This window comes from Scophthalmus maximus, chromosome 15 (assembly GCF_022379125.1).
Source record: "Scophthalmus maximus strain ysfricsl-2021 chromosome 15, ASM2237912v1, whole genome shotgun sequence".
Taxonomy (NCBI): Eukaryota; Metazoa; Chordata; class Actinopteri; order Pleuronectiformes; family Scophthalmidae; genus Scophthalmus; species Scophthalmus maximus.
The window spans coordinates 18,843,226-18,863,787 of record NC_061529.1 but is presented as its reverse complement, the minus strand read 5'-3'; the positions used below and the strand labels follow the sequence as shown (position 1 = coordinate 18,863,787).

Genomic DNA, 20,562 nt, shown 5'->3' with positions numbered 1-20,562 from the left:
GGTGTAATTGTAAAACAAAGTCAAAGCATCTGTTCGTCCCTGATTTGAATGAATATGGAAACAGCAGGAAACTTGGAAGTAACATCTTCAATGTCTCTCAGTGTTTGAGTGTTAACCCCTCGTGTTTCTCCTCCCCCTCTCCAGAACGTGATCAATGGCACCATCTGGAATGACATTGATGACCTGAGAGCTTTCAAGATTCTTGACCTCAAGGACATAGAGAAGATGTTTTCAGCCTACCAGAGACAGCAGGTTTGGATTTGTCAGCGGGTGGAAAACACTTTTCTGGAATATGATTTCATGACTTCAGTTTGTGTATATTTGATTTGGCGAGCGAAAACTTAAAGGGTCATCCACTGTCTTGCATTTTGTTCGAATTACTCTAAAGGCTGAATTTCATGTTTGAATTTTGCCTTGATTTTTTTTTTATGAGCGCGTGAGTGTGTGTGAGTGCTTTGTGTGTGTGTGATGTTGTAAGATGTCTCTCGAGAGTGCCAAGGGTCCAGCTCCAGGCTAATACGAGCAGCTGTTCACTGCTGAATGCCTCGCTGTTGAGATGCCACAGAGCTCGAGCTTTGCCCTTGTATCCGCAGAGCATTAGTGTGAGAACGGGTGAACTGACCGGGTCATCACGGGGCTCATGAATCGGGGCAACACAGAGGAAGGCAGTCATCACCACTAGAAGTCATGAGCAGTGGCGATACAGGAAACTGTTTCCAGAAGCGAGTGTGTATTAATAGGATAATTGCGGCGTGCGCGCCTTCGGGGCAACACCATGGAGCGCATAGCAATTATGTCTCTCTGCGCCACAAACTAATTACACTCCACTCGTCATATGATGATATTGGGTGCGACTGCACAAATTGATATGTTTTACTACCTCAAGTGAGGTTAAGTGGAATCTTACTGCGCCCCAATTAATTTCTATTGATCACAATTTGAAACCAAGAAGAAGAGCAATACATGATCTCTGTAAAAGCATTATAACTGTTGAATTCCTGCATAAAGCATGTACTGCCATGCCTAAAACCCCCCTGACAGCAAAAAAGCACAGCTATTCTTTATTTAAGAGTAATGGGTCATTTGAGGGCTGTTGCTGACAGTGATTGATTGCGGGTATTTATTTATACGGAGCAGGTTTTCATTGGCACAGGCCAACGGTTAAATGCAAATCTCTATGGATATAGCCACATAAAAAAACTCGAGATCTCCCGGGCTTTGACATCTCGGGTCCATTTGGCAAAGAGCAAGTTTCAATTCAACCAGACAATATTGCAGTGTTTATCCATGGCACGGTTGCTTTCAAAAAGAAGAAAAAAAGGGGGGGGGGGGGGGGGGGGGGGGTTTGTTGACATTTTCCCTCTGTAGAATAGGTTACCATGCTCATTCTTCATGCTCTTGTTTTCGCACGTCAAGACAGATGTAGATGCAATCAGAAGAATAAATGATAACAATCACGACGTCTTTAGGGCTAAAAGCTTTTTCACCTATACAACACAGCCATATTTCAGACTTTCCGTGTGGATTTCATGAGCTCCTGATGACTTGGACAGTGGACAATTCATTGTTTTTTCTCACAGAGGGCTTCCCAGCTTCAGCTTGTAGTGTGCGTAGTTATTGTTCTTCGCTCCAGCCACCACTTTTTTTTTTTCTGCTTGAAGTGCTAATCTTTGCATGTGTTTTCAATTTTTTGTTGTTGTGTGTCCCTCTGCGCTCTCTCCGACTGCCTGGGCAGGACCTGCTCACTAACCAATCCTTCAAACAGGTGAGTTAAAGGTCCTCCGACACTTTTTTTTCTCTCTTTTCTTGTGGTTTTCTACACCTTGGTCGCTCTGTCCTCTTTGACTCCGCGATGTCAGCCAGCGGCCCCGGTTATCTTTTTTTGAAATCCATCAGCAGATCCCCTCGGCGCTGCTGAGCCTCTCAGCATCTTGCAGCAACTTTACTGCTCTAGCTCGGTCTCACCGCTTCCAGCAGCAGGCAGCTGTTTTCTCCGCACAACCTGCTCCGCTTCAAACAGCCGACGAAGTCAGTGACAAGCTGGTGTTAGAGAAAAGAGAACATCCCTCATGGGTTTACATTCGTCAGATAGCTAAAAACATGAAAACTAATGTTGCTCTGTGTTTGTATTGTACCATCATAAAAATCAATTGTTGTAGGTTTCAAGACAATTATTTGCACCACCGTATAAACTAACAGTGTAGAGTATACAGCAAGTGAACGGAGGTGCAGGAAGCTGGTTGACAGACTTGCAGGACTTGGACCGTTTCCCTCGTTGGAGGTTCAGACAACCCAAATGTAAATGGAGCATTAAGCTTCATCATCATCATTGCCTTATTTTTCTTTACCATCTCCATTTCCATCTTAGTTATCGTGTCAATTACCGCCATTACCGCCATCGTCCTTCATTGCCTTGATTGTCATAATTAATCATCGTGAACTGAGCTGGAGAAGGCCCGAGGTTGAACGCGCGTGCTCGAAATGACGTCGCCGTTGCACGGGAGAGAGAAAAAATAGGAACAGCTCAAACACCTGACCACGCGTCGATCGCTTAAGAACTCAGGGGAGATGAAAGGGCCGGTCTTCGGTAACACTGAGTCAAGCTTTGGCGAGCGCAGCGACTGGGAGTTGTCCCCCTGGACCCAGTGCCAGCCTCAGTCTGCCGCTAAGCACTGTGGGTCATCGCGGGCATTGGAAAAAAACGACACTTTCTTTACAAGCCGCATCTGTTTTTACATCCGTCATCGCCGGCAACCTCAAAACTGACATTTTCTGGCGAGCGGCAGCCCAGCTTGCACCATAAATAGAATGTTTTCATGTGCAACTCCAGCCATGTTTTTTCTCAGACATGTATTCTTTCCCCTTGTGGATTCGTGATTTACTACATCTGTGTGCAGCTTACGGAAATATCCGACTGAGCTGAGCTGAGCCCAGTTGTGAACAGTGTTTCCTGAGATGTTTATAGGCCTGCCTGCATTGTGTTCGCAGTGGTGACTCACCTAAAAAGAAAAACTCCTCTCCAGAGACCTGCTTTAGATCTTCTGTTAGCACCGGCTTTTTTTTTTTTCTCACTAAAATGTGTTCGCTATAAACCAAGTCCAGGGGTTTATAATTTGTAATGGGACGTGCATTGTGGCCTCTGAGAATTGATGCACAACACTTGACGGTCACATTCAGTGCAAAAAAACAGGTCAGGGAAATTGACCTCAGGCCAACCGAAGTATTTGGCTGGATTGCCACCTTTTAGTCTGCACATTATATTGACTGTGAGGCAGTGATCAAACCCTAACTACTGGCCCGGGTTCTTTTTGAGTTGTTCTTTTTTTAAGCTGCTTCAAATCAACACAATGTTAGACGCGTAGAAGGAGGTCATGTCAGCCCTCAATGAGGCAAAGATGTCAAACAGATGTGAGGAGGAGAGGTCTCGCCGTGCTGGCGTTGCATTTTACATGAGCAAATAAGTGGAACAATGTTGCAAAGTTGACGTGTTTCTGTTTTTTTTTGTTTCTTCACTTATCTTTCTGCAGAAAGAGACGGGCTCAATGGATGACATATACGTCAGCACGCGGAAGGTCAAAGAGCTGTCGGTCATCGACGGCAGACGTGCACAGAATTGTGTCATCCTGCTTTCAAAGTGAGTCCGGGGGATTGATTGTGCTGCATCGTGTCCACAGTCAGACGGCCGGATGTGTTCCTGTTCGTTAGAGTGTAACTCCTGAGCACAGGCTGTTGGGGAACGAGTGGCAGCGCAGTGTCTGCGTCAGGAGGTTGCGTTGTAACTCGATGTGGAGCCGCCCGGGGCAGGTGCTCCGTGCGTCTGGTTACAGGAAATGTGTGTTTAAGAGACGCACGAGGACATCTGTCAGTGTAATTAAATTACCATCCAGTTTTTTTTTTTTTAAAGGAAGTCTCTTTCTTATGAAAGACAGAAAACATTGCCCAGGAGATGATGCATCTCATGATGTAGAGTTCAGATTACAACAAGGTTTTCAGTCGATTTTAGCAGGAGTACATTTTTACACATGAAGCCACATGAAATCAGTTAAGACACATCAAATTGACCCCCGTCCGAGGGCACTTAGAGTCCCACTACGTCTGAACTGGAATCAATTGTCATCATTTAAGACCCACTCGACAAAAAACCCTTTTGTGCCTCTCCCAGCTGCTGATGACCCGAAGCTCCCCTCCTTACAGATCAATGAACAGGCTTCCTGAGACCCTCTCTGTGTCCGGCAAAACTCGAGCGTGGTCCCTGAACTCACTTTCCAATCAATAGGAAATGACCCGAGGGTACAAACTGAACCCTAATGGGGTCAGCGGTTGGGTCAATAAGGCTTTGATGCACAGACTAACAATGTTGTTATTGATCACGGCCCAGCGCACTAAACACTGATCGGATGCATTGATAACAGCCGGCCTGTGCTCCTGGGGTTTAAAATGGACCAGACTGCTGTTCTAGACTACCAGAATCAGCCCGCTCACCTTTTACTACATTTTGAATTTGTTGTCATGTGGTCATTCATTTAATTTATTGAATGATCGTAATCTAAAAGAACTTTCAACAAACTTCTCGGTGTTCTTTGCAGGTTAAAAATGAGCAATGAAGAGATTAAGAGGGCAATCCTGGAGATGGATGAGAGAGAAGAGCTGGCCAAAGATATGCTGGAGCAGGTACAGTACGGTTCAGTGTTTGATGAACGATCATGCGCACTTGTAAAGTAGCAATGTAGCAGCAGGGCACATCAGGTCTGTTCTGACTGGTCGGGGAGGTGAAAATGGATTTGATCGATGTAGGACAGAAACCATAAGAAACTAGAATTGTTACTGTTCAAAAAAGACTGTAGAATCTACTTCATCAGCACTTGGCCCGATCACAGTTCAGGGTTCCTACGCAGTATGGAATTTGATTTTAGTGATTTTCAGGTCTGGATATGTCTGGAAGAAAGAAAAGAGAGTATGGAAAAGTATTTGTGTTTCCAGACTGAAGTTTAAACAGACATGAATCATAAAGATTTGAGAATAACTAACGTTCCGTTCTCAATCTCTCTAGTCTAGTGAATCATTTTCCCACGGTCAGTGATAAACGTCGCCATAGCAACATACTCTCTGTACCTGCCACTACTGTATCTACAGAGCCGTAGTTCACATAATTATGACTATGACAGCCGTTATTTAGATTAACCTGGTGATAGCTAGTACTGTTGTTTCACCTGTCTATGATAATATACACACTTACCCCAAATTACTAAGTTTAAATATCAATCTTTTAATATGAGCATTAGTCCTTGAACAGGTAACGTCGTATTTGGACATCTGCACATGCACGTCACAATCAACTTTCTGGAGAAACCGTGACTTTCTGTGTACGAAGTGCAACATAATAGCATACACAGTCAGAATGGAATATGTTAACTGTTGGATTTTAAAATGATTCATTTGTATAATATTTGCTTCATAAACATCTAGCTATTTGTAATCGGATGTCAAATATGGTCTGAAAAATCTACAGAGAAGAAGGAAATTGGATTCTGGTAAAAGTATGGAATTTTTGAAAAGGAAAATGTGTAGGAACCCTGAAAGTTATATTTTTGGTGCAAGTTATCCTGACAAGGAAGCAGAGGCATTTTTCAGAAGGCTCAGATCCTATTAATTAATTTTTGTGTAACATTATAATATTTAGAGAGCTTTTGATATTCATTAAAAACTAATTCAGAATGTCTTGGGGAAAAGAGTTTGTTTATAGACATTTATATTGTGTCCACAGACACGTGCATAACGTGAGCGTTTGGATTAAACGTGTCTTTTTGGCGTCTTTGCAGCTGCTGAAGTTTATCCCAGAGAAAAGTGACATCGACCTGTTGGAGGAGCACAAACACGAGCTGGAGCGCATGGCCCGGGCCGATCGCTTCCTCTTTGAAATGAGCAGGTACACGGGACTCCATTGCTGCGTGATGATCTGTGAAACTGCACTGATCTGCTGATCTGCAATGTGGATGTGTGTGGAAGAGAAAAATGGTGATACAAATGATAAATATCCTCATCATCATCATCATCACAAGATGCAGACGCTGACTCTTGTGATGATGATGATGATGATGATGAGGATATTTATCATATGTCGGGTTTGGAAATTGTCTTGTCAAATCAAGACATCGAGCAGTCAAGGACAAATAGATCCTAAAATATTTGTAAAAAAGCCCGAGAGAATCATGGATGCCCTTTGAGGACTCCAGTCAAATCAGAGAGCAAAGACATTCATTTTTTTCTGTAGTCCATAGTTTGTTCAAGACAATAAAGCTTTTCATTTGCTCATCTGAAATATTACCCTGTCCCTTTTCTTTCCTTTTGACCACATCCCCTTTGGTCTGAGGAATATATTTGGGTTTTAATTATTTATTTGGTCCTTCCTTTGAAATTCCCATTGGTGAACTTTTGGACAAGTTCAACATGCCAATTTGTCAACTCTCCAGCTTGATGGGAGCTTATTGGATGTTAAATGGCCTGTGAGGGAGTTTGGCACGATTGGGTGACTTCAAGCTTTGAACCTACACTCCCCTGGAGACAAATATCACTCTCCCCCCACTTTACGGTTCCTTTCTTCTCTCCATCAGAATTGACCACTACCAGCAGAGACTGCAGGCGCTGTTCTTTAAGAAGAAGTTTGCGGAGCGTCTCGGTGAAACCAAGCCGAAAGTTGAAGGTAAGGACAGACACCTTGGATGCCACTAAAAGGTCGAGGAGCCAGAAGTAAAATGTCTAGTGATTACATATTTAGAGGAAGGGCTTTTTGATATCTATATTATACATGTTGATTTACATTATCTTTTGTCTCTTAGTGTCCACAATTTTAAGAATTTCTTTTTTATCATAATAACAAGCATTGTCAGCCAAAGCTTGATATATCAAACTCCCCTGCGCCATGGGGTTCCGTTGTTGTCCAAGAACTGCTGAATACACATCAGTGAGCCACACTGTTGCACTGGATGACATGTTGCTTCATTACCATGAACGCGCACACCGTTGTTTAATTTGACTCCACATGCAGGGTCCGCAACAAAAATTCCCTATTTTCGCCCTTTCCTAAGATGAAGCTGTGCATTCGTGACCAATTCTGAAAGATGACACATCAGTAGGAAGTAATGGGCCTGGGGCTGTGTGCTGCAGACAGGGTGGAGATGTCAGAACAGCATGGAGAAACAGACTTGTTGGTTTTTAGTCTGTTTGTGGAATTTGTTGACAGTAATAAAATAAACTAAAAACTGTACAGTAACAGTTTTTCCTTAAAAAGGCAGAAATGTTAATTAACATTAGCTTGGATTGTCACATCAGAACCGTCCTAAAACAGAACTCTCTAGAGCCAAGATCACAAACAAACAATACAAAAGAATTTTGCAAACACTAAAAACATCATCACCTTTGAACACTTTGACCAGTGCTTTTCACAATGCCTGGTGAAGTCCCTTCTGTCTGTCTGTCTGTCTGTCTGTCTGTCTGTCTGTGTGTGTGTGTGTGTGTGTGTGTGTGTGTGTGTGTGTGTGTGTGTGTGTGTGTGTGTGTGTGTGTGTGTGTGTGTGTGTGTGTGTGTGTGTGTGTGTGTGTGTGTGTGTGTGTGTGTGTGTGTGTGTGTGTGTGTGTGTGTGTGTGTGTGTGTGTTTGGCCAACAGTATATTGGCGCTCTGCAGTTTTTCCCCTGCGAGCCAGCTTCCAGGTTACCAGGGAGGCTTGTTTTGGAAAGCTGGCCCACGTTGAGAGGGGAGAGCCTCCCTCGTAAACACTGTAGCTCACTTCAAAGTCCGGGGGGAAAATGCTTCCAGTGAGCCATGTGTGCATGCACTTGCGTGCCCTGAGCTGTCATATTGTCTGTTTGAGCCACAGCTACTTGAAAGTCATGTCTCTGGTGGGCTTTATGCCTTTCTGGGCACCGATGAGCACAACACGTCTTTTTTCTTTCTTTTCTTTTTTTGTGGCAGCAGTGTGCCCGCGTAATCCAGTGAGTCTGAGTATTGATTCCAGAATATTTAAGTGTTCCCAGACCACACTGTTCATCAATGCCCATAATACAGTAGAGTTCGCGTTTCTTTTTATTATCCATCTTACTTTGTCATATTTTCTGGACGAGGGTACGTTTCTCTGGACCACCCGGCATGTTCAAAAAACGCGTTTTCAGAAGACAGTGCAGCGAGCAGTCAGGTCTGTCTGCCAGCAGAATACTGTCGGCAGAGCCAGAGGAATAGTTCCCATGTTTTATTACAGCAGAAAGGACTGCAACAATAACAATATGGATTCTGTTAATGATTTTCACATTCACACTGAGGTTTCCTCCGTGGAGAGCGGGAAGCACCTGCACTCTGCCAGACAAGTGAGTTCTCGGGAGGGGAGGGGGGCAGCATGGGATTGTGTTTGGAATATTGCCCTCCCCCTGCTGTTTTATGGATGGTTAAAGGAGCTTGATGGGTTTCCCCACCGAGCTGCCCCGTCGATGTGGGGGAATATTGATCAATCATTATTGGGATGTTTTAAAATGAAGGACAGGATGAGAAACTCTGGGCCACAGACTGTTGAGAGATTAGTTGCATGTGTGTCCGTGGGGGCCGAGACCGCGGCAGCTAATGGAAAAGAGCCCGTTTGTTACGCAAGATGAAAGTTCAAGTGACGCACTCCACAAAGTGCCTACATATCCCTCACCAACTCGTATGATCTTTCCATCTGCTTCCCTCTCTCCGTTTCTCTCCAGCCATCCTGAACGCGTCCAGGGAGGTGGTTCGCAGCAAGCGGCTGACTCAGATCCTGGAAGTGGTGCTGGCCTTCGGCAACTTCATGAACAAGGGCCAGAGAGGCAATGCCTACGGCTTCAAGGTCTCCAGCCTCAACAAGATCGCCGACACCAAGTCCAGCATAGACAGGTGGGTCACGGGGGGGGAATGAGCACTTTCTAACCCCAAGCAACTCGTTGATATATTCTCAGTGTCATAACTCAGTCAAACGTCAAACCAGATACTCCAATTGCTCAGTGTGTCTAATGTTCATGCATTTGAAAAAGTGAAGTGGAATTCACAGTGTCCGTAAACAAAGTGTTTAAAAATGATTGTTTGCTGAGCAGGTCTTCCTAAAGTGATGTTACCTATAGAATTACTGTTTTGGTAAAGTTGTCTCGGTGCCGCGCTGACGCCTTCGCTCGTGATTGAACAGGAACATCACCATGCTGCACTACCTGATCATGATCTTTGAAAAGAACTACCCGGACACGCTGCACATCCAGGGCGACCTCGGCAGCGTGCCAGAGGCTGCCAAAGTCAAGTGAGTGCACAGCAATTCACGGTTGGGTTGAGGGGGAAATAAACTTTCCCCCATACTGTACTGTACATATGCACATCTTTATTAAAACTCTCAGGTTCTTGTGATTTCAACTTTTTGCATTTTTGCCGAAAGATTTTAGGTGAATTCAAAAAAATACTTGATTACAAATGAGGTTGTTTCAGAGTTGTAAGTCTTCAAATTTTTGTGAAATTCATTCAATGTAAATCTGGACATGAATATGTCCATTCAAATGTAATGATGGGTATAAAAGATTGTCTCCAAATATTTCTCTTTTCTCTTTCCCGTAGTTTGGCTGAGTTGGAAAAAGAGGTGCACAATATCAGAAGCGGACTTAAGGCTCTGGAGGCGGTGAGTGAGCTGTTGTGCAGTTGTGTCATGATCACTCCCTCTGGTTCTTCCCTCGTCTGTAATTATGTTTTTTGAGCTGGGCAGGGATGGACGGCAGGGTGAGGTGTTTTAAATGCCAGTAGCGTTCCGCGCACTGTGGCCACATCGAACGCCAATTTGGTCACATTGGCATTGCCGCCCACAGACAGAAAAAACGGCTATTGCACTTCAAAGAAACTGAAGCGAATATTGAAAAAATATGAATATGTGGACCACAAAAGCTAACGTGTTTTTTTTCTTGCTTGTCTGCTTTCCCAACACCAGGAGCTGCACTACCAGCAGAGCAGGACGAGGGAACGTGGGGATAAGTTCGTGGCTGTGATCGGTGACTTCATCACCGTGGCGGGCTTCAGCTTCTCCGAACTAGAGGACCAGCTGAGTGAAGCCAGGGACAAGGTAGTTACCGACGTAACCCCTCGAATGTGGCCGTGAGAGCCGATCGTGTGTCCATGTGGGTGGCTGCAATGCGGTACATCCTCCCTGCCAAGCCGTCGTGTCAGAATGACAGAGAGCAGTGACAAAGTACAGGAGGGAAAAGCTGTGAAACCTCGGTTTTTCCCTCTTGGTCCAGTGTGATGAGTTCAGCAGTGCTGGGGATACACTGTACTGAAAGATGACCCTTGACCCCCCCCCCCCCCCCCCACTCCCACGTATTCGCTTTGTGTTTGTCTCTTTTAAAAGGCAGTGTGTTTTAAATCTGCACTCTCTGCTGCTGGCTCTCGTACTGATGTATGGTAGGAAGTATGTACGCTGAAGACATCCGTGGGACTGTGGGAATCCCAAAGAGAGACAGTGTTGAGAAGATTTATGTTGAACGTGTTGTTCCATTTGCAGGCCTCCGGAGCTCGGTAGCACATTTGGCATCCCGATGCTGACACAGTGGAAGCTTTTGGATCTTCGCTCAATAGTTTAATTATCACAGTGATCGCTGTTTTATTATGCGGCATTGACATAATGACGCCACACGCCCAAACTGCTACAGTTCTCCAAAAGGATCAAGAGATTTTTTAGAGAGAGAAAGAAAGACAGGAGGAAGGCCCATTGGGTTCCGTGCCTCCCCTCCCCTCCCCTCTGCTTAATTATTTGTTCAAGGAGGAGGTCGGTAAAAAATTGGAGGGAAAACAGGTCAGCCGGGACGTCACGGGAAAAAATAGTTGGAGGAGCAGAGAACCGGTTACTGCTGTAAAACAAAAGAACCTGTGTTCGCCGGCCCAGACTCCGAACACACGCTTCTCTTTAACACAACTGTGTGTGTGTGTGTGTGTGTGTGTGTGTGTGTGTGTGTGTGTGTGTGTGTGTGTGTGTGTGTGTGTGTGTGTGTGTGTGTGTGTGTGTGTGTGTGTGTGTGTGTGTGTGTGTGTGTGTGTGTGTGTGTGTGTGTGTGTGTGTGAACGCATGAGTGTGTGGCGTGAGTGCGGTTGGTAAATGGGGAGTCTGACGCATTAACTCGGTGCTTGTCGAGGCTCTTTGACGCTCTGTTAGGTTTCCAGTGGAATACAAATATGGAAGTGTGGGTGTGCTCTCGGCGCTCGGGTCTTCAGGAGGGAGAGGAGGGAGGAGGATGACTGAACAGAGCCCGCAGTCCACTGAGGCACATGAAGCTCCATGGCAACAAGTCTCTGTGCGTGCGTGCGTGCGTGAGAAAGACACACATAGGCCCTCACCAGACACTACTACATACATTACAAAGGATTAAAGTTGTCCACGGTCATGTGGGTTATTGGGACGGAGGTTTTCCGAGGGCGAGGGGGGATTTTTACTCCCTGTAATCCAGGGAGATTGGTTTGATTTATACTCAGCAACACATCCGCACTATCCTCACATCAACGCGTTCGCAGACAATGAGCCTTTTTTTTTTTTTTTCCTTCTTCATCCAAGAGCAACACAGCTGAGTTCCAAACAGAGCACAGAGCAGGGAGAGCTTCATTTTCCCACATGTGCTGTTCAAAGAGAAATGCAAAGATGAAAGAGAGAATTATGAGCACCAGTGATCAAAAATAAATCTAGATCCAGTCATTCATTTCTGTATAAAACACCCTCAGCAGATGGGTTGGAACATAACAAAAATAGCACCAGTGCACTTTCATACCTCCAGTGTCTGCACATGTCACATCGCTGCAGACGGTTCTTCAAAGCACACCGAGGTGTCGTTTGTGTTTTACCACCTCACAGGCAGACATTATAATTAAAATATTATATAAATTATTTTAAGTGTATATTATATTTTAAGTGCAATATGAGTATCGACCTGTAGAGATGACACATTGCTTGCCACCACAGCGTTTAACTATGGTACAAGTTATGTTATTGCATTGATTTGAGCGTGGCTGATTCCACAGCAGTGATGTAATCTTGACAAAAATACAGTGTAACATTATGAAGAGCTAGAAAAATAAACCAAAAGACCGACTGATACTTTTTTTTTTTTGGAAAGCATTGTTAATTTGAACATGTTGTTCATGTAATAATTCTCCATGATACTTTCACTTGCTAACATTTGCTAATTTGGACTAGATTAAAAGCAATTAGACTTCATTCATATTGAGCGTTTCTATTGTTATGACCAATCAAGCTGCTTTATACACAATCACTCATTCACACACACACACACACACACACACACACACACACACACATCCCTACAGCGTAGCTGTAGCTCTATCGGTGAGGGGAGATATCCACATTGCTGTGGTTTGCTTCGGGCAATCCGTTGTTTGTGGGTAGTTGTCAAATTTTTTGTAACAGGGCTAAACTGTGCAGAAATGCCAGTAAAATGAAAAGTTCACATCAATCGAGTGTCTGGTTTTCAATCTTCAAGCAACAAACAGAGTTTCCGTGTGGTGTGCAGTGAGAGGACCAAAGCCAAAACACTTTGATCCGTTTAAAAACAGCAGCATCTGAGCATAGCCGTGCAGTAGCTGACTCCACTGCACCTTTGTCTCCAAATGTGCAATATTTCATTCATGTTTCTAATTGTTGCTCAGCAGCAACTTCCGGAAGTTTTTTCCCACTTGCTCACTTTCACTGACCCAGGGTGTGGGTGGGACCACTGATAGACCAACTTGGCCCATTTCCTCAGGTCTGTACTGAATTATTGACCATGGATGATGAGAGATCACTTCAAATGAAAAAAAACCCACACACATTGATTGTCTGAGGACGTCCCCGTCTTCTCCCCGTCTCTTCTTTGTGCTGGATGAAAAAAAAAGTGCTTCATATTGTTGGTTAGATGCAGTTTAGTTAGTTAGGTTTCCTTTGAGTGCATTTAGAACACAAGGTTTCACACTCGGAGCAGACACTATACCTCTGCATTATGATATGTAACAAGAAGAAAAAAGAAGAAATATTTAACTGTGTGTGTGTGTGTGTGTGTGTGTGTGTGTGTGTGTGTGTGTGTGTGTGTGTGTGTGTGTGTGTGTGTGTGTGTGTGTGTGTGTGTGTGTGTGTGTGTGTGTGTGTGTGTGTGTGTGTGTGTGTGTACTCATTTAGCACAGACCCGAGGGGTAACGGGAGGAAACAGATATGACCAGACACATAATTACAGGAGAGGGAGAGAGAGAGAGAGGGATGATGGCGGGGGTTGCCGTGGCGTGGTGACCAGCCCATAATGACAGGATGGTTTTCAATCCTCTGCGAAGAGCGAGCCCTGACTCCTTCATATCACAACACGCGGACCACATACACTTTACTCTCCTCATATAAGCTGGATTGATATGATGTTTTCCGTCACTTTGCTCCCAGGGAGGATGAGAATAGAGCCGAGACAGACACTGCTGCTCTCTAACTTGTTGTGAGACTGACACCGATTTTTTTTTAAAAGGGCGACGCGGTAATATGCCAGCTCCTGAGAGTTCCTGTGTGTCTTTATGTTACGCGTACTCACTAAAAAAAGGAGAAATTTGACTAACAATTCTTTAATATTTCCATTTTATACAATTTTACTCTTCTACTCCACTACATTTCGGGAGCAATTTGTACTTTTCCTCCACAACATCAGCTTATTCAGCTGTTGTGGTTGGTTTTCGTAGCAATATTTCCTTCGCATTATCGGCACCTTCTGCTTTCCTCTGACAGTTGCAGACGTTATAATGTGGCTGAAAAGCGAAAGAGGAGAGATCGATCTAGTGAATTTTTATATAATGTTTCCTTTGACAGGGTCAAAAAGTTTTATATTAGTGTACAACGAACCCTAACCACAACCCTAACCAAATTAAACGCAGCATTAAGATGCTTTAAAAGTTTAAAATCAAAGAAAATGTGTGGGATGTTACATCGTTGCCCGCCATCTTTGGAATTCCAGGAGACGTGACAACACGCATGCGCGCAAGCAGTAAACCAATGAACAGGCTCATTCTGATCGTGTTCTCGGTCAAAGACATACCTCTGTTTGCCACCAGCATATCGGCTTCATTGGTGATACTGTCTCAGGGGTTTTTTCTCAAATGTTGCACCCCAGTGGACAAATTGAATACTAATAAGTATGCGCTTTTAACAAACTTTTCATTATTACTACTACTGTTATTATCACTGAGTATTTGTACACTGTGGTATTTGTTTACTTTCGTGACGGTGTTTTCATTTGTCAATTAAGAAAATACGAGCTGTGGTAAAGACACGACTGAAAGAGGTGCTGCCTCTGATATAGATATTGTATTTAGTCAAGTTATGTCAACATGAACGACTGCTCTGACATATTTATTTCCCCAAACTAGTATAATTATCATAATAGCCCTGCACTTTAAAAAAAAAAAAAAAAGGGAAAAGGACCTGTACTCTTTACAGAACTGCCTGTATGTCCAGCAAGTCTCTACAGCTCTTAGGCAGAACTAACTCTGACCTTTATGTGGCGAAGATATTGTGCTTTATTTATCACATTATGTTTGAGGATATTGCTCGGGCCTGTCTGTGTGTACTGCAGTACAAAGCTTGGCATGTGGCCGTGTAGGAGAGGTTTTGGCTGCGGGCATCGTCCTGGCATAGAGCGCTGCACAGCTTGAGGAGAACAGGGTGGACATACGCCGGTCGAGTCATGCAGTCATCATGCATGTGCAGCCTCACGTGGGCTACTCACACAGACAGATCTGGTGATGCACCGAGTCAAACACATCCAGTGAACGTTTAGATGCCTGTAACGACAGGCGTGTACAGTCCAGCTTCTTTGGTCACTTCCTATCAAAATATAAAAAAAATGACATACATGTTGTTGGGGTTTTTTCGCCTGCGTAGTTTTCCAAATCTCTGAAGCACTTTGGGGAGGACGAAGGAAGGATGCAGCCGGACGAGTTCTTCGGGATCTTCGACACCTTCTTGCAGTCGTTCTGCGAAGCGCGGCAGGACCTGGAGAACATGCAGCGGCGCAAGGACGAGGAGGAGCGGAGGGCACGCATGGAGGCCATGGTGAGACGCGCATACACAGGCCAAGCCTGAGACTTTTTTTTTTTTACTTTGTCTTATCACGTTGTCGCAGCAAGAACTCATTATTGTCTGTAAGGGTATTTGCAAAACTTTCATTCATACCCTCTGCTCTGTAAGTGTGAACCTGACACGCGTTAAACCCTTTCCAGCTCAAAGAGCAGAGGGAGCGGGAGCGGCGGTCCAAGAAGACCGGAACCTCGGACGAGGTCGGCGGCGAGTTTGACGACCTGGTCTCAGCGCTGCGTTCCGGCGAGGTCTTCGACAAGGACCTGAACAAGTTCAAGCGTAACCGCAAGCGCTCAGTGAACCAGCTGGTGGAGGGTGGCGGCCGCGAACGGGCCGTCTCCAAGGTCAACTACTAGGGGGCCGGGTAAAGGAAGGGGGACACAAACACTAGACACCTAAATTCTGCCGTGGTGTAGATCTGTTAGCACCTTTAGTCCAGGGTCCTGGGACAGTGGCCAGTGACACTGGGGAGGATTCAAACAATGGCTGGGCTCGACGCGCGCGGACGGCCGCGCCATTTTGAAGGACGCAACACTCTCGTCTGATTGGTCTCGTTAAGCTCTTCCCAACCCGTTAGCCCTGGACGTTGTGTGATCTCCTGAGCTGGACGGAGGTCGATGGAATGGACGGACAGACCACTGTGACACATTTTCCCATGTCTTATGGCCGTCTCCTTTTAACACTGTGTCTTTCACTCCGTTTCTCACAGTTTTTTCTTTTTTTCTTTCCAAACCCGTCAGTGTTCCTCAGCAAGTCTTTTGGAGCTAGAGCAGCCCCATCTTTTTTGCTTCCCGGCTCTTAAACACACATGACATGGGGATCAGCCAGTCACACTGTACATAGATGCAAGACCAAGGGAAAGGTTGGGGCAAAAGGGACTATGAGGCTACTCCAGGCAGAGATAAAGAGAGAAAAAATTGTGGGAAAAGGGGGGCGGGCTAAGCCATAACCTCCACAGTCATGGTTTGCTCAAGTATTTCCCAGAAAAGCGAGTTCTTAGTCACAGAATGGATATTTTCACGGACTTCCCACCCTACAAAGACGGACACGGGAGCTCGCCAAATGCCCGAGTGCTTTGTAGGCTTCTGAAAGAGTGGAGGACGGAGACACGGTGGGAGGATCCATCCCAGTGGGCTCCTCCAGCACACGGCATTCCCAGGCCGGATGTACATGCGTCCCGGCCTGCGAATTCAGAGGAGACGACTCTTCTCGGCGTGATCCACCCGAACACAAAAAAAAAAAAAAAAAAACGAAGAAAAAAAAAACGATGACTGTGCCACAAGGGGTCAAGTCTCACCCGCGCTCTTCAGTGACCTCGACATTGTTCTGGCCCTAACGCAGTGCCAAAGCAGAGAGGAAACAAATGTAAATGTATTAATACAAAAACATACTGCAATTAGACCTTGATATATATATTTATATTTAGATGCAGCAGAAGCTAATTGCAAAGATGTAGAGGTTTTTTTATGTTTTTCATGGCATTTTGGGGGTTTTGTACACACAATGCATTGTTTGTCGGTGTTGCAAGTTCACATTGCTGTTGAAGTGAATTTCTATACATTTTGCGCTTTATGTAAAAAAAAAAAAAGAAAAAGAAGAAAAGATAATTGCTTGTCCTTTTCACACCTGTATGTCTCGTTTGCACTGTAGCTTTATTCACAAACTTTGACACTCTGAGGTTTCCACACGCCGACCCACCGCGTCCCCTCTGTACCCAAACTACTTTTATCTATAACGAAGACAAGGAAGGAACGGCATGAGGACCACGCTGTCTCCCCGCTCAGCGGTCTGATTCACATCTGAATGTGTGTGCACTGTGTGCTAAATCATGTGGTGTCCCGGACAGATCCATCAGGGCACCCTCGAGTGCTCGGTCACCGTGGCTCATCACACAGTAACTGTGTTAGTATTTCGGTCGGGCGTCATAATATCACGCCACCCCGTCTTTAACTGCAACGTCAGGCAAAAACGAAAGCACTTAAAGTCTGTAGACACTAACGGGACACTAACTGGAAGTCGTCGGCCTCAGAGAACAAAATAGGGAAACTACCTGTTTTTTTTTCCTTCCCCGCTTCTCTCATGTTTGTTTACGTCTGGTTAGAAACCGTCTCCATGATCAATGAAAAGCCTGACATGCTACTACCAACTTGTGTCCTCTTCCTTTTGCGTATTCAAATAGGTTTACTTACAGTAGGCACGAAGAAGGCTGGGAGGTGTGCTGTTAAACATTTTAAATCTTCGCGGAGATGGATATAGAGCAGCTGTCGGGACACAGAGGAGGGCTGGAAGCGTCTGAACCTGGAACGTCTGTGGGTCAGGCGTCTTCCTGCTCCACGGTGCTTAGGAAGTCAAGGAGGCTGATAGGCTCGGACTCCATTATGGGACATCAAGTGACAGGGAGGATCAGTTTTTAAACTGGAAACACACACCACATATGCACCGAGAGCAAACTACACATTGAGTTCAAATAAAAATATCGTGAATATGATCATTTTTCTTCCCAGATGATCAGTTAAAGTTGTTCCATCCACGTGCATGTTAATAGGGCTTTTACATGAGGTGTCCATAAGTGCAGGAGGAGGACTGGTATCGATCTCCTCTGTTGGCCCATCCATGCCTGCGTACTAATAATCTATCAAGAGAGGAGGGAAACATTACATTTTCATGTGTTTGCATTTAGATTAATTAAGAAAGGCTTGGACTTGAACATCAGCCAGTTTAGTCTTTCCTCATAAGCTTTGCAGAATGACAGTAAAAAAAAAAGAGTCAAACCCACCCACCTCCATCTCAAAATCACATGATCCATATTTCAGAGATGTGACAAAGCACAAGAAGGAATTTGGTTGGGAGTTTGATTTAATTTTTTATTTCCCGTATGTCTGAATGAACTGAGACACAATATGTCACACTCACTTCCTTACAGTATGTACTTAAATGTATCTTTAGTAATGACTATCCCAGTTGGTCCTTGTCCATTGGTTCTGCCAGCTTTCCTGTTTCCTGAAACACAATGTAATTTTCACCTCTAAGTGCCTCTGACCCTGTTTTCACACATTCTGTTTTAGTGCTAGTCGCTTTGTCAAAAACACACAGTGTTTCCATGGTCTCGAGGTTTAGGTTGGACTCTGACTAACTGGTGCCCTCTTGTGGTTTTCCCGACACAGAGTGTGACACTTTGACCTCTAGCACTAGGAAACATTTACTCACATGTCTCCCAAATAACCCTAACCCCATCTGGTGTTCTTCTGGCACGTCACCAGAGAGCGTTCACCCATTACCTGTCCAGAGCAAACCCCGCTGCACTTAGCTTTAAGAACAGGAGTTCATTCTTTCACATTTTTAGCCAAAACGGAAGCAGAGCGACGCTGATGTGGGCGTGTAAAGATGACCTGAGATATTGCAGAGAGGATCTTGGAGTTCCCATGTCCCACACTTATGAGATTAACCGGTAAACCAAAAAGATGGAACTCTCGGACACTTTTAAACAAAATCAGAAAAAGCCCCTAAGGTCCTGAGGGGGAAATATGTCATATGAGCGCTTATTCTTTAACCAGCATCTCATGTATATCTGAACTGTTGTATTTTCCAACCCCTGCTCCTTTTTGTGAGTTAATCCGAGTTAGTATATCCGACTTTGGCAGACCCCTTTAAACTCCTAATCCAGAGCTTTAACCCGTAGTGTAGCGCAGATTATTTACTGGGGGGTGTTGCAACATTGTCAGTATTATTACATGTTTTGTGTTGTTACATGTTTGGAAGTTTATTTGGCCATTGACTGGCTGATTTTTTTTTTTTTTAAAGGGGGGGGGGGTTGGAGGTAGCGTAAAGATGGAAACCAAGGAATGAAATTAGTAGCTTGTTCAATGCACTTTTATTATGGGACATTTCCATTTGCAGCGCCAGGTTGACGGCCGAGACGCCTCCGAAATGATGAAGGGTGCAACAAAAGGGGCGGGGGGGTAAAAGAAGGCAAGGAAAAAACATGGTGTGAAGAGGACAGACGGGAAAAAGGGCAAGTGAGTTAGGGGACCCCGGCTGGGCCGCAGGAGACACGTCCGGAGTCTGTCGGATGGCGGAGATGGAATTGTGCACAAAGAGGTGACACTTCTACGTGGGAGGAGAGTGTATTGAGTTTTAAAACTCCTCGCCTGCCTGTCACCTACTTTGTAGAAAAAGAAAATAAAAATGAGGGAGGGGCAACCTTGGGCTCTGTCACCATCACATTTCTCTCAAATCAGACACTTGGCATCGTCCTGCATGTCTGAGAACGTGTGCTCGTGATGTGTGGACTCTTAATAGAAGATTGCCCGCGACATGGAACACGCCTGCTACACAATCTGTACTGCCTGAGGAAAAAAAAGTTGCACCTGGTTTCAGAGGTTGTATAATTGTGAGGAGTCAGTATTTTTTATGGTTGGAAAAAAAAGTATCCTCCACAGAAAGATGTACAGTTGGAAAAAAATGCATTTTGTACACCATTCGCGATGTTTGAGATACAATTGAAAAAAAAAACTATTGAAACGTTGAGGAATGTTCCATTGTCCTGTATATTGTACCTCTATTTATTTGCCTTATTTAGTTTGCTATATTTTGTATGTACACACCGCATTACAACAAAATGTTACATTAAAAATATGAATAATTAAACTGTGGTCCGTGTATGATGGATAGTTTTGAGACTTTTTTTCATTTCTATAAATTTATTTTTGTTTTGTATTTCCTTTTTTTTTTCTCACCCTGTGTCTTTTGTAGGGTTACAATAAAGTTTTGTCCCTTACACGTGATTCTTTTCTTCTCTGTCACTGGTTGAGATGAAGGAGGTTTGGTGATACTGTGACACTGCATGTGTGCACACACGAAGAGAGAAGTATTTCTACATGCTCACACTCTTTAGTACACGTGTGCATCTCACTTCCTAAAGCTGCATTCTGTGCTCTGTGAACTAAAATGGTGCTGAGACTAGTAGTCGATTAAATGGTTAGTTCATCAACACAAATGCTTCTGCCACAATTTTGATCATAGCGTATTGGGTTAAGTCATTTATCCTAAAAAATACCAATAATTATCCTTATTGGTAATATTAATTCCAGACCTTTCACAGGCCAAACACCTCATTGCTTAATCTAAATAACCACAACTGACAGAATATATATAACACAATCAGACTGCTTTGTTGCAAATAGTCAGATTTTGCTCACCGCAGACCTGGGCATATTAGTTATTGTTTGGATTTATTATATATGCCAATGTAAAATGACCTTACATTAGATAAGGAATAGATTATGTTTCATTTAGGACAGTCGTCTGGCACAGCTCCTTCAGTATCTCCTTCACCCTGCCGGACCTCCGCTCCAGGGACAAGCTCTGCTCCAGGGACAAGCTCTGCTCCGTCATCAGTCCCAGTGGCTGCTGGGAGTCAGAGGGGTTCACCTCCAG

General features: G+C 44.5%; 1 protein-coding gene across 3 annotated transcripts in view; it reads left to right on the top strand.

The window, feature by feature from the left end:
- daam2 (dishevelled associated activator of morphogenesis 2) overlaps positions 1 to 19,903 on the top strand; it is a 93,778-nt gene extending 73,875 nt beyond the window's left edge. For 2 of the 3 annotated variants that reach the window (XM_035610311.2, XM_035610310.2), the window contains exons 15-26: positions 145 to 252; positions 1,736 to 1,765; positions 3,528 to 3,634; positions 4,587 to 4,671; positions 5,820 to 5,926; positions 6,612 to 6,700; positions 8,735 to 8,903; positions 9,190 to 9,297; positions 9,606 to 9,666; positions 9,970 to 10,101; positions 14,932 to 15,102; positions 15,270 to 19,903. In XM_035610311.2, coding sequence (XP_035466204.1) covers positions 145 to 252; positions 1,736 to 1,765; positions 3,528 to 3,634; positions 4,587 to 4,671; positions 5,820 to 5,926; positions 6,612 to 6,700; positions 8,735 to 8,903; positions 9,190 to 9,297; positions 9,606 to 9,666; positions 9,970 to 10,101; positions 14,932 to 15,102; positions 15,270 to 15,482 — 1,380 coding nt within the window. In that variant the 3' untranslated portion in view covers positions 15,483 to 19,903. The remainder of the gene's footprint in view (positions 1 to 144; positions 253 to 1,735; positions 1,766 to 3,527; positions 3,635 to 4,586; positions 4,672 to 5,819; positions 5,927 to 6,611; positions 6,701 to 8,734; positions 8,904 to 9,189; positions 9,298 to 9,605; positions 9,667 to 9,969; positions 10,102 to 14,931; positions 15,103 to 15,269) is intronic. The other variant, XM_047337758.1, reaches the window with a different exon arrangement.
- The last annotated feature ends 659 nt before the right edge of the window (positions 19,904 to 20,562 follow it).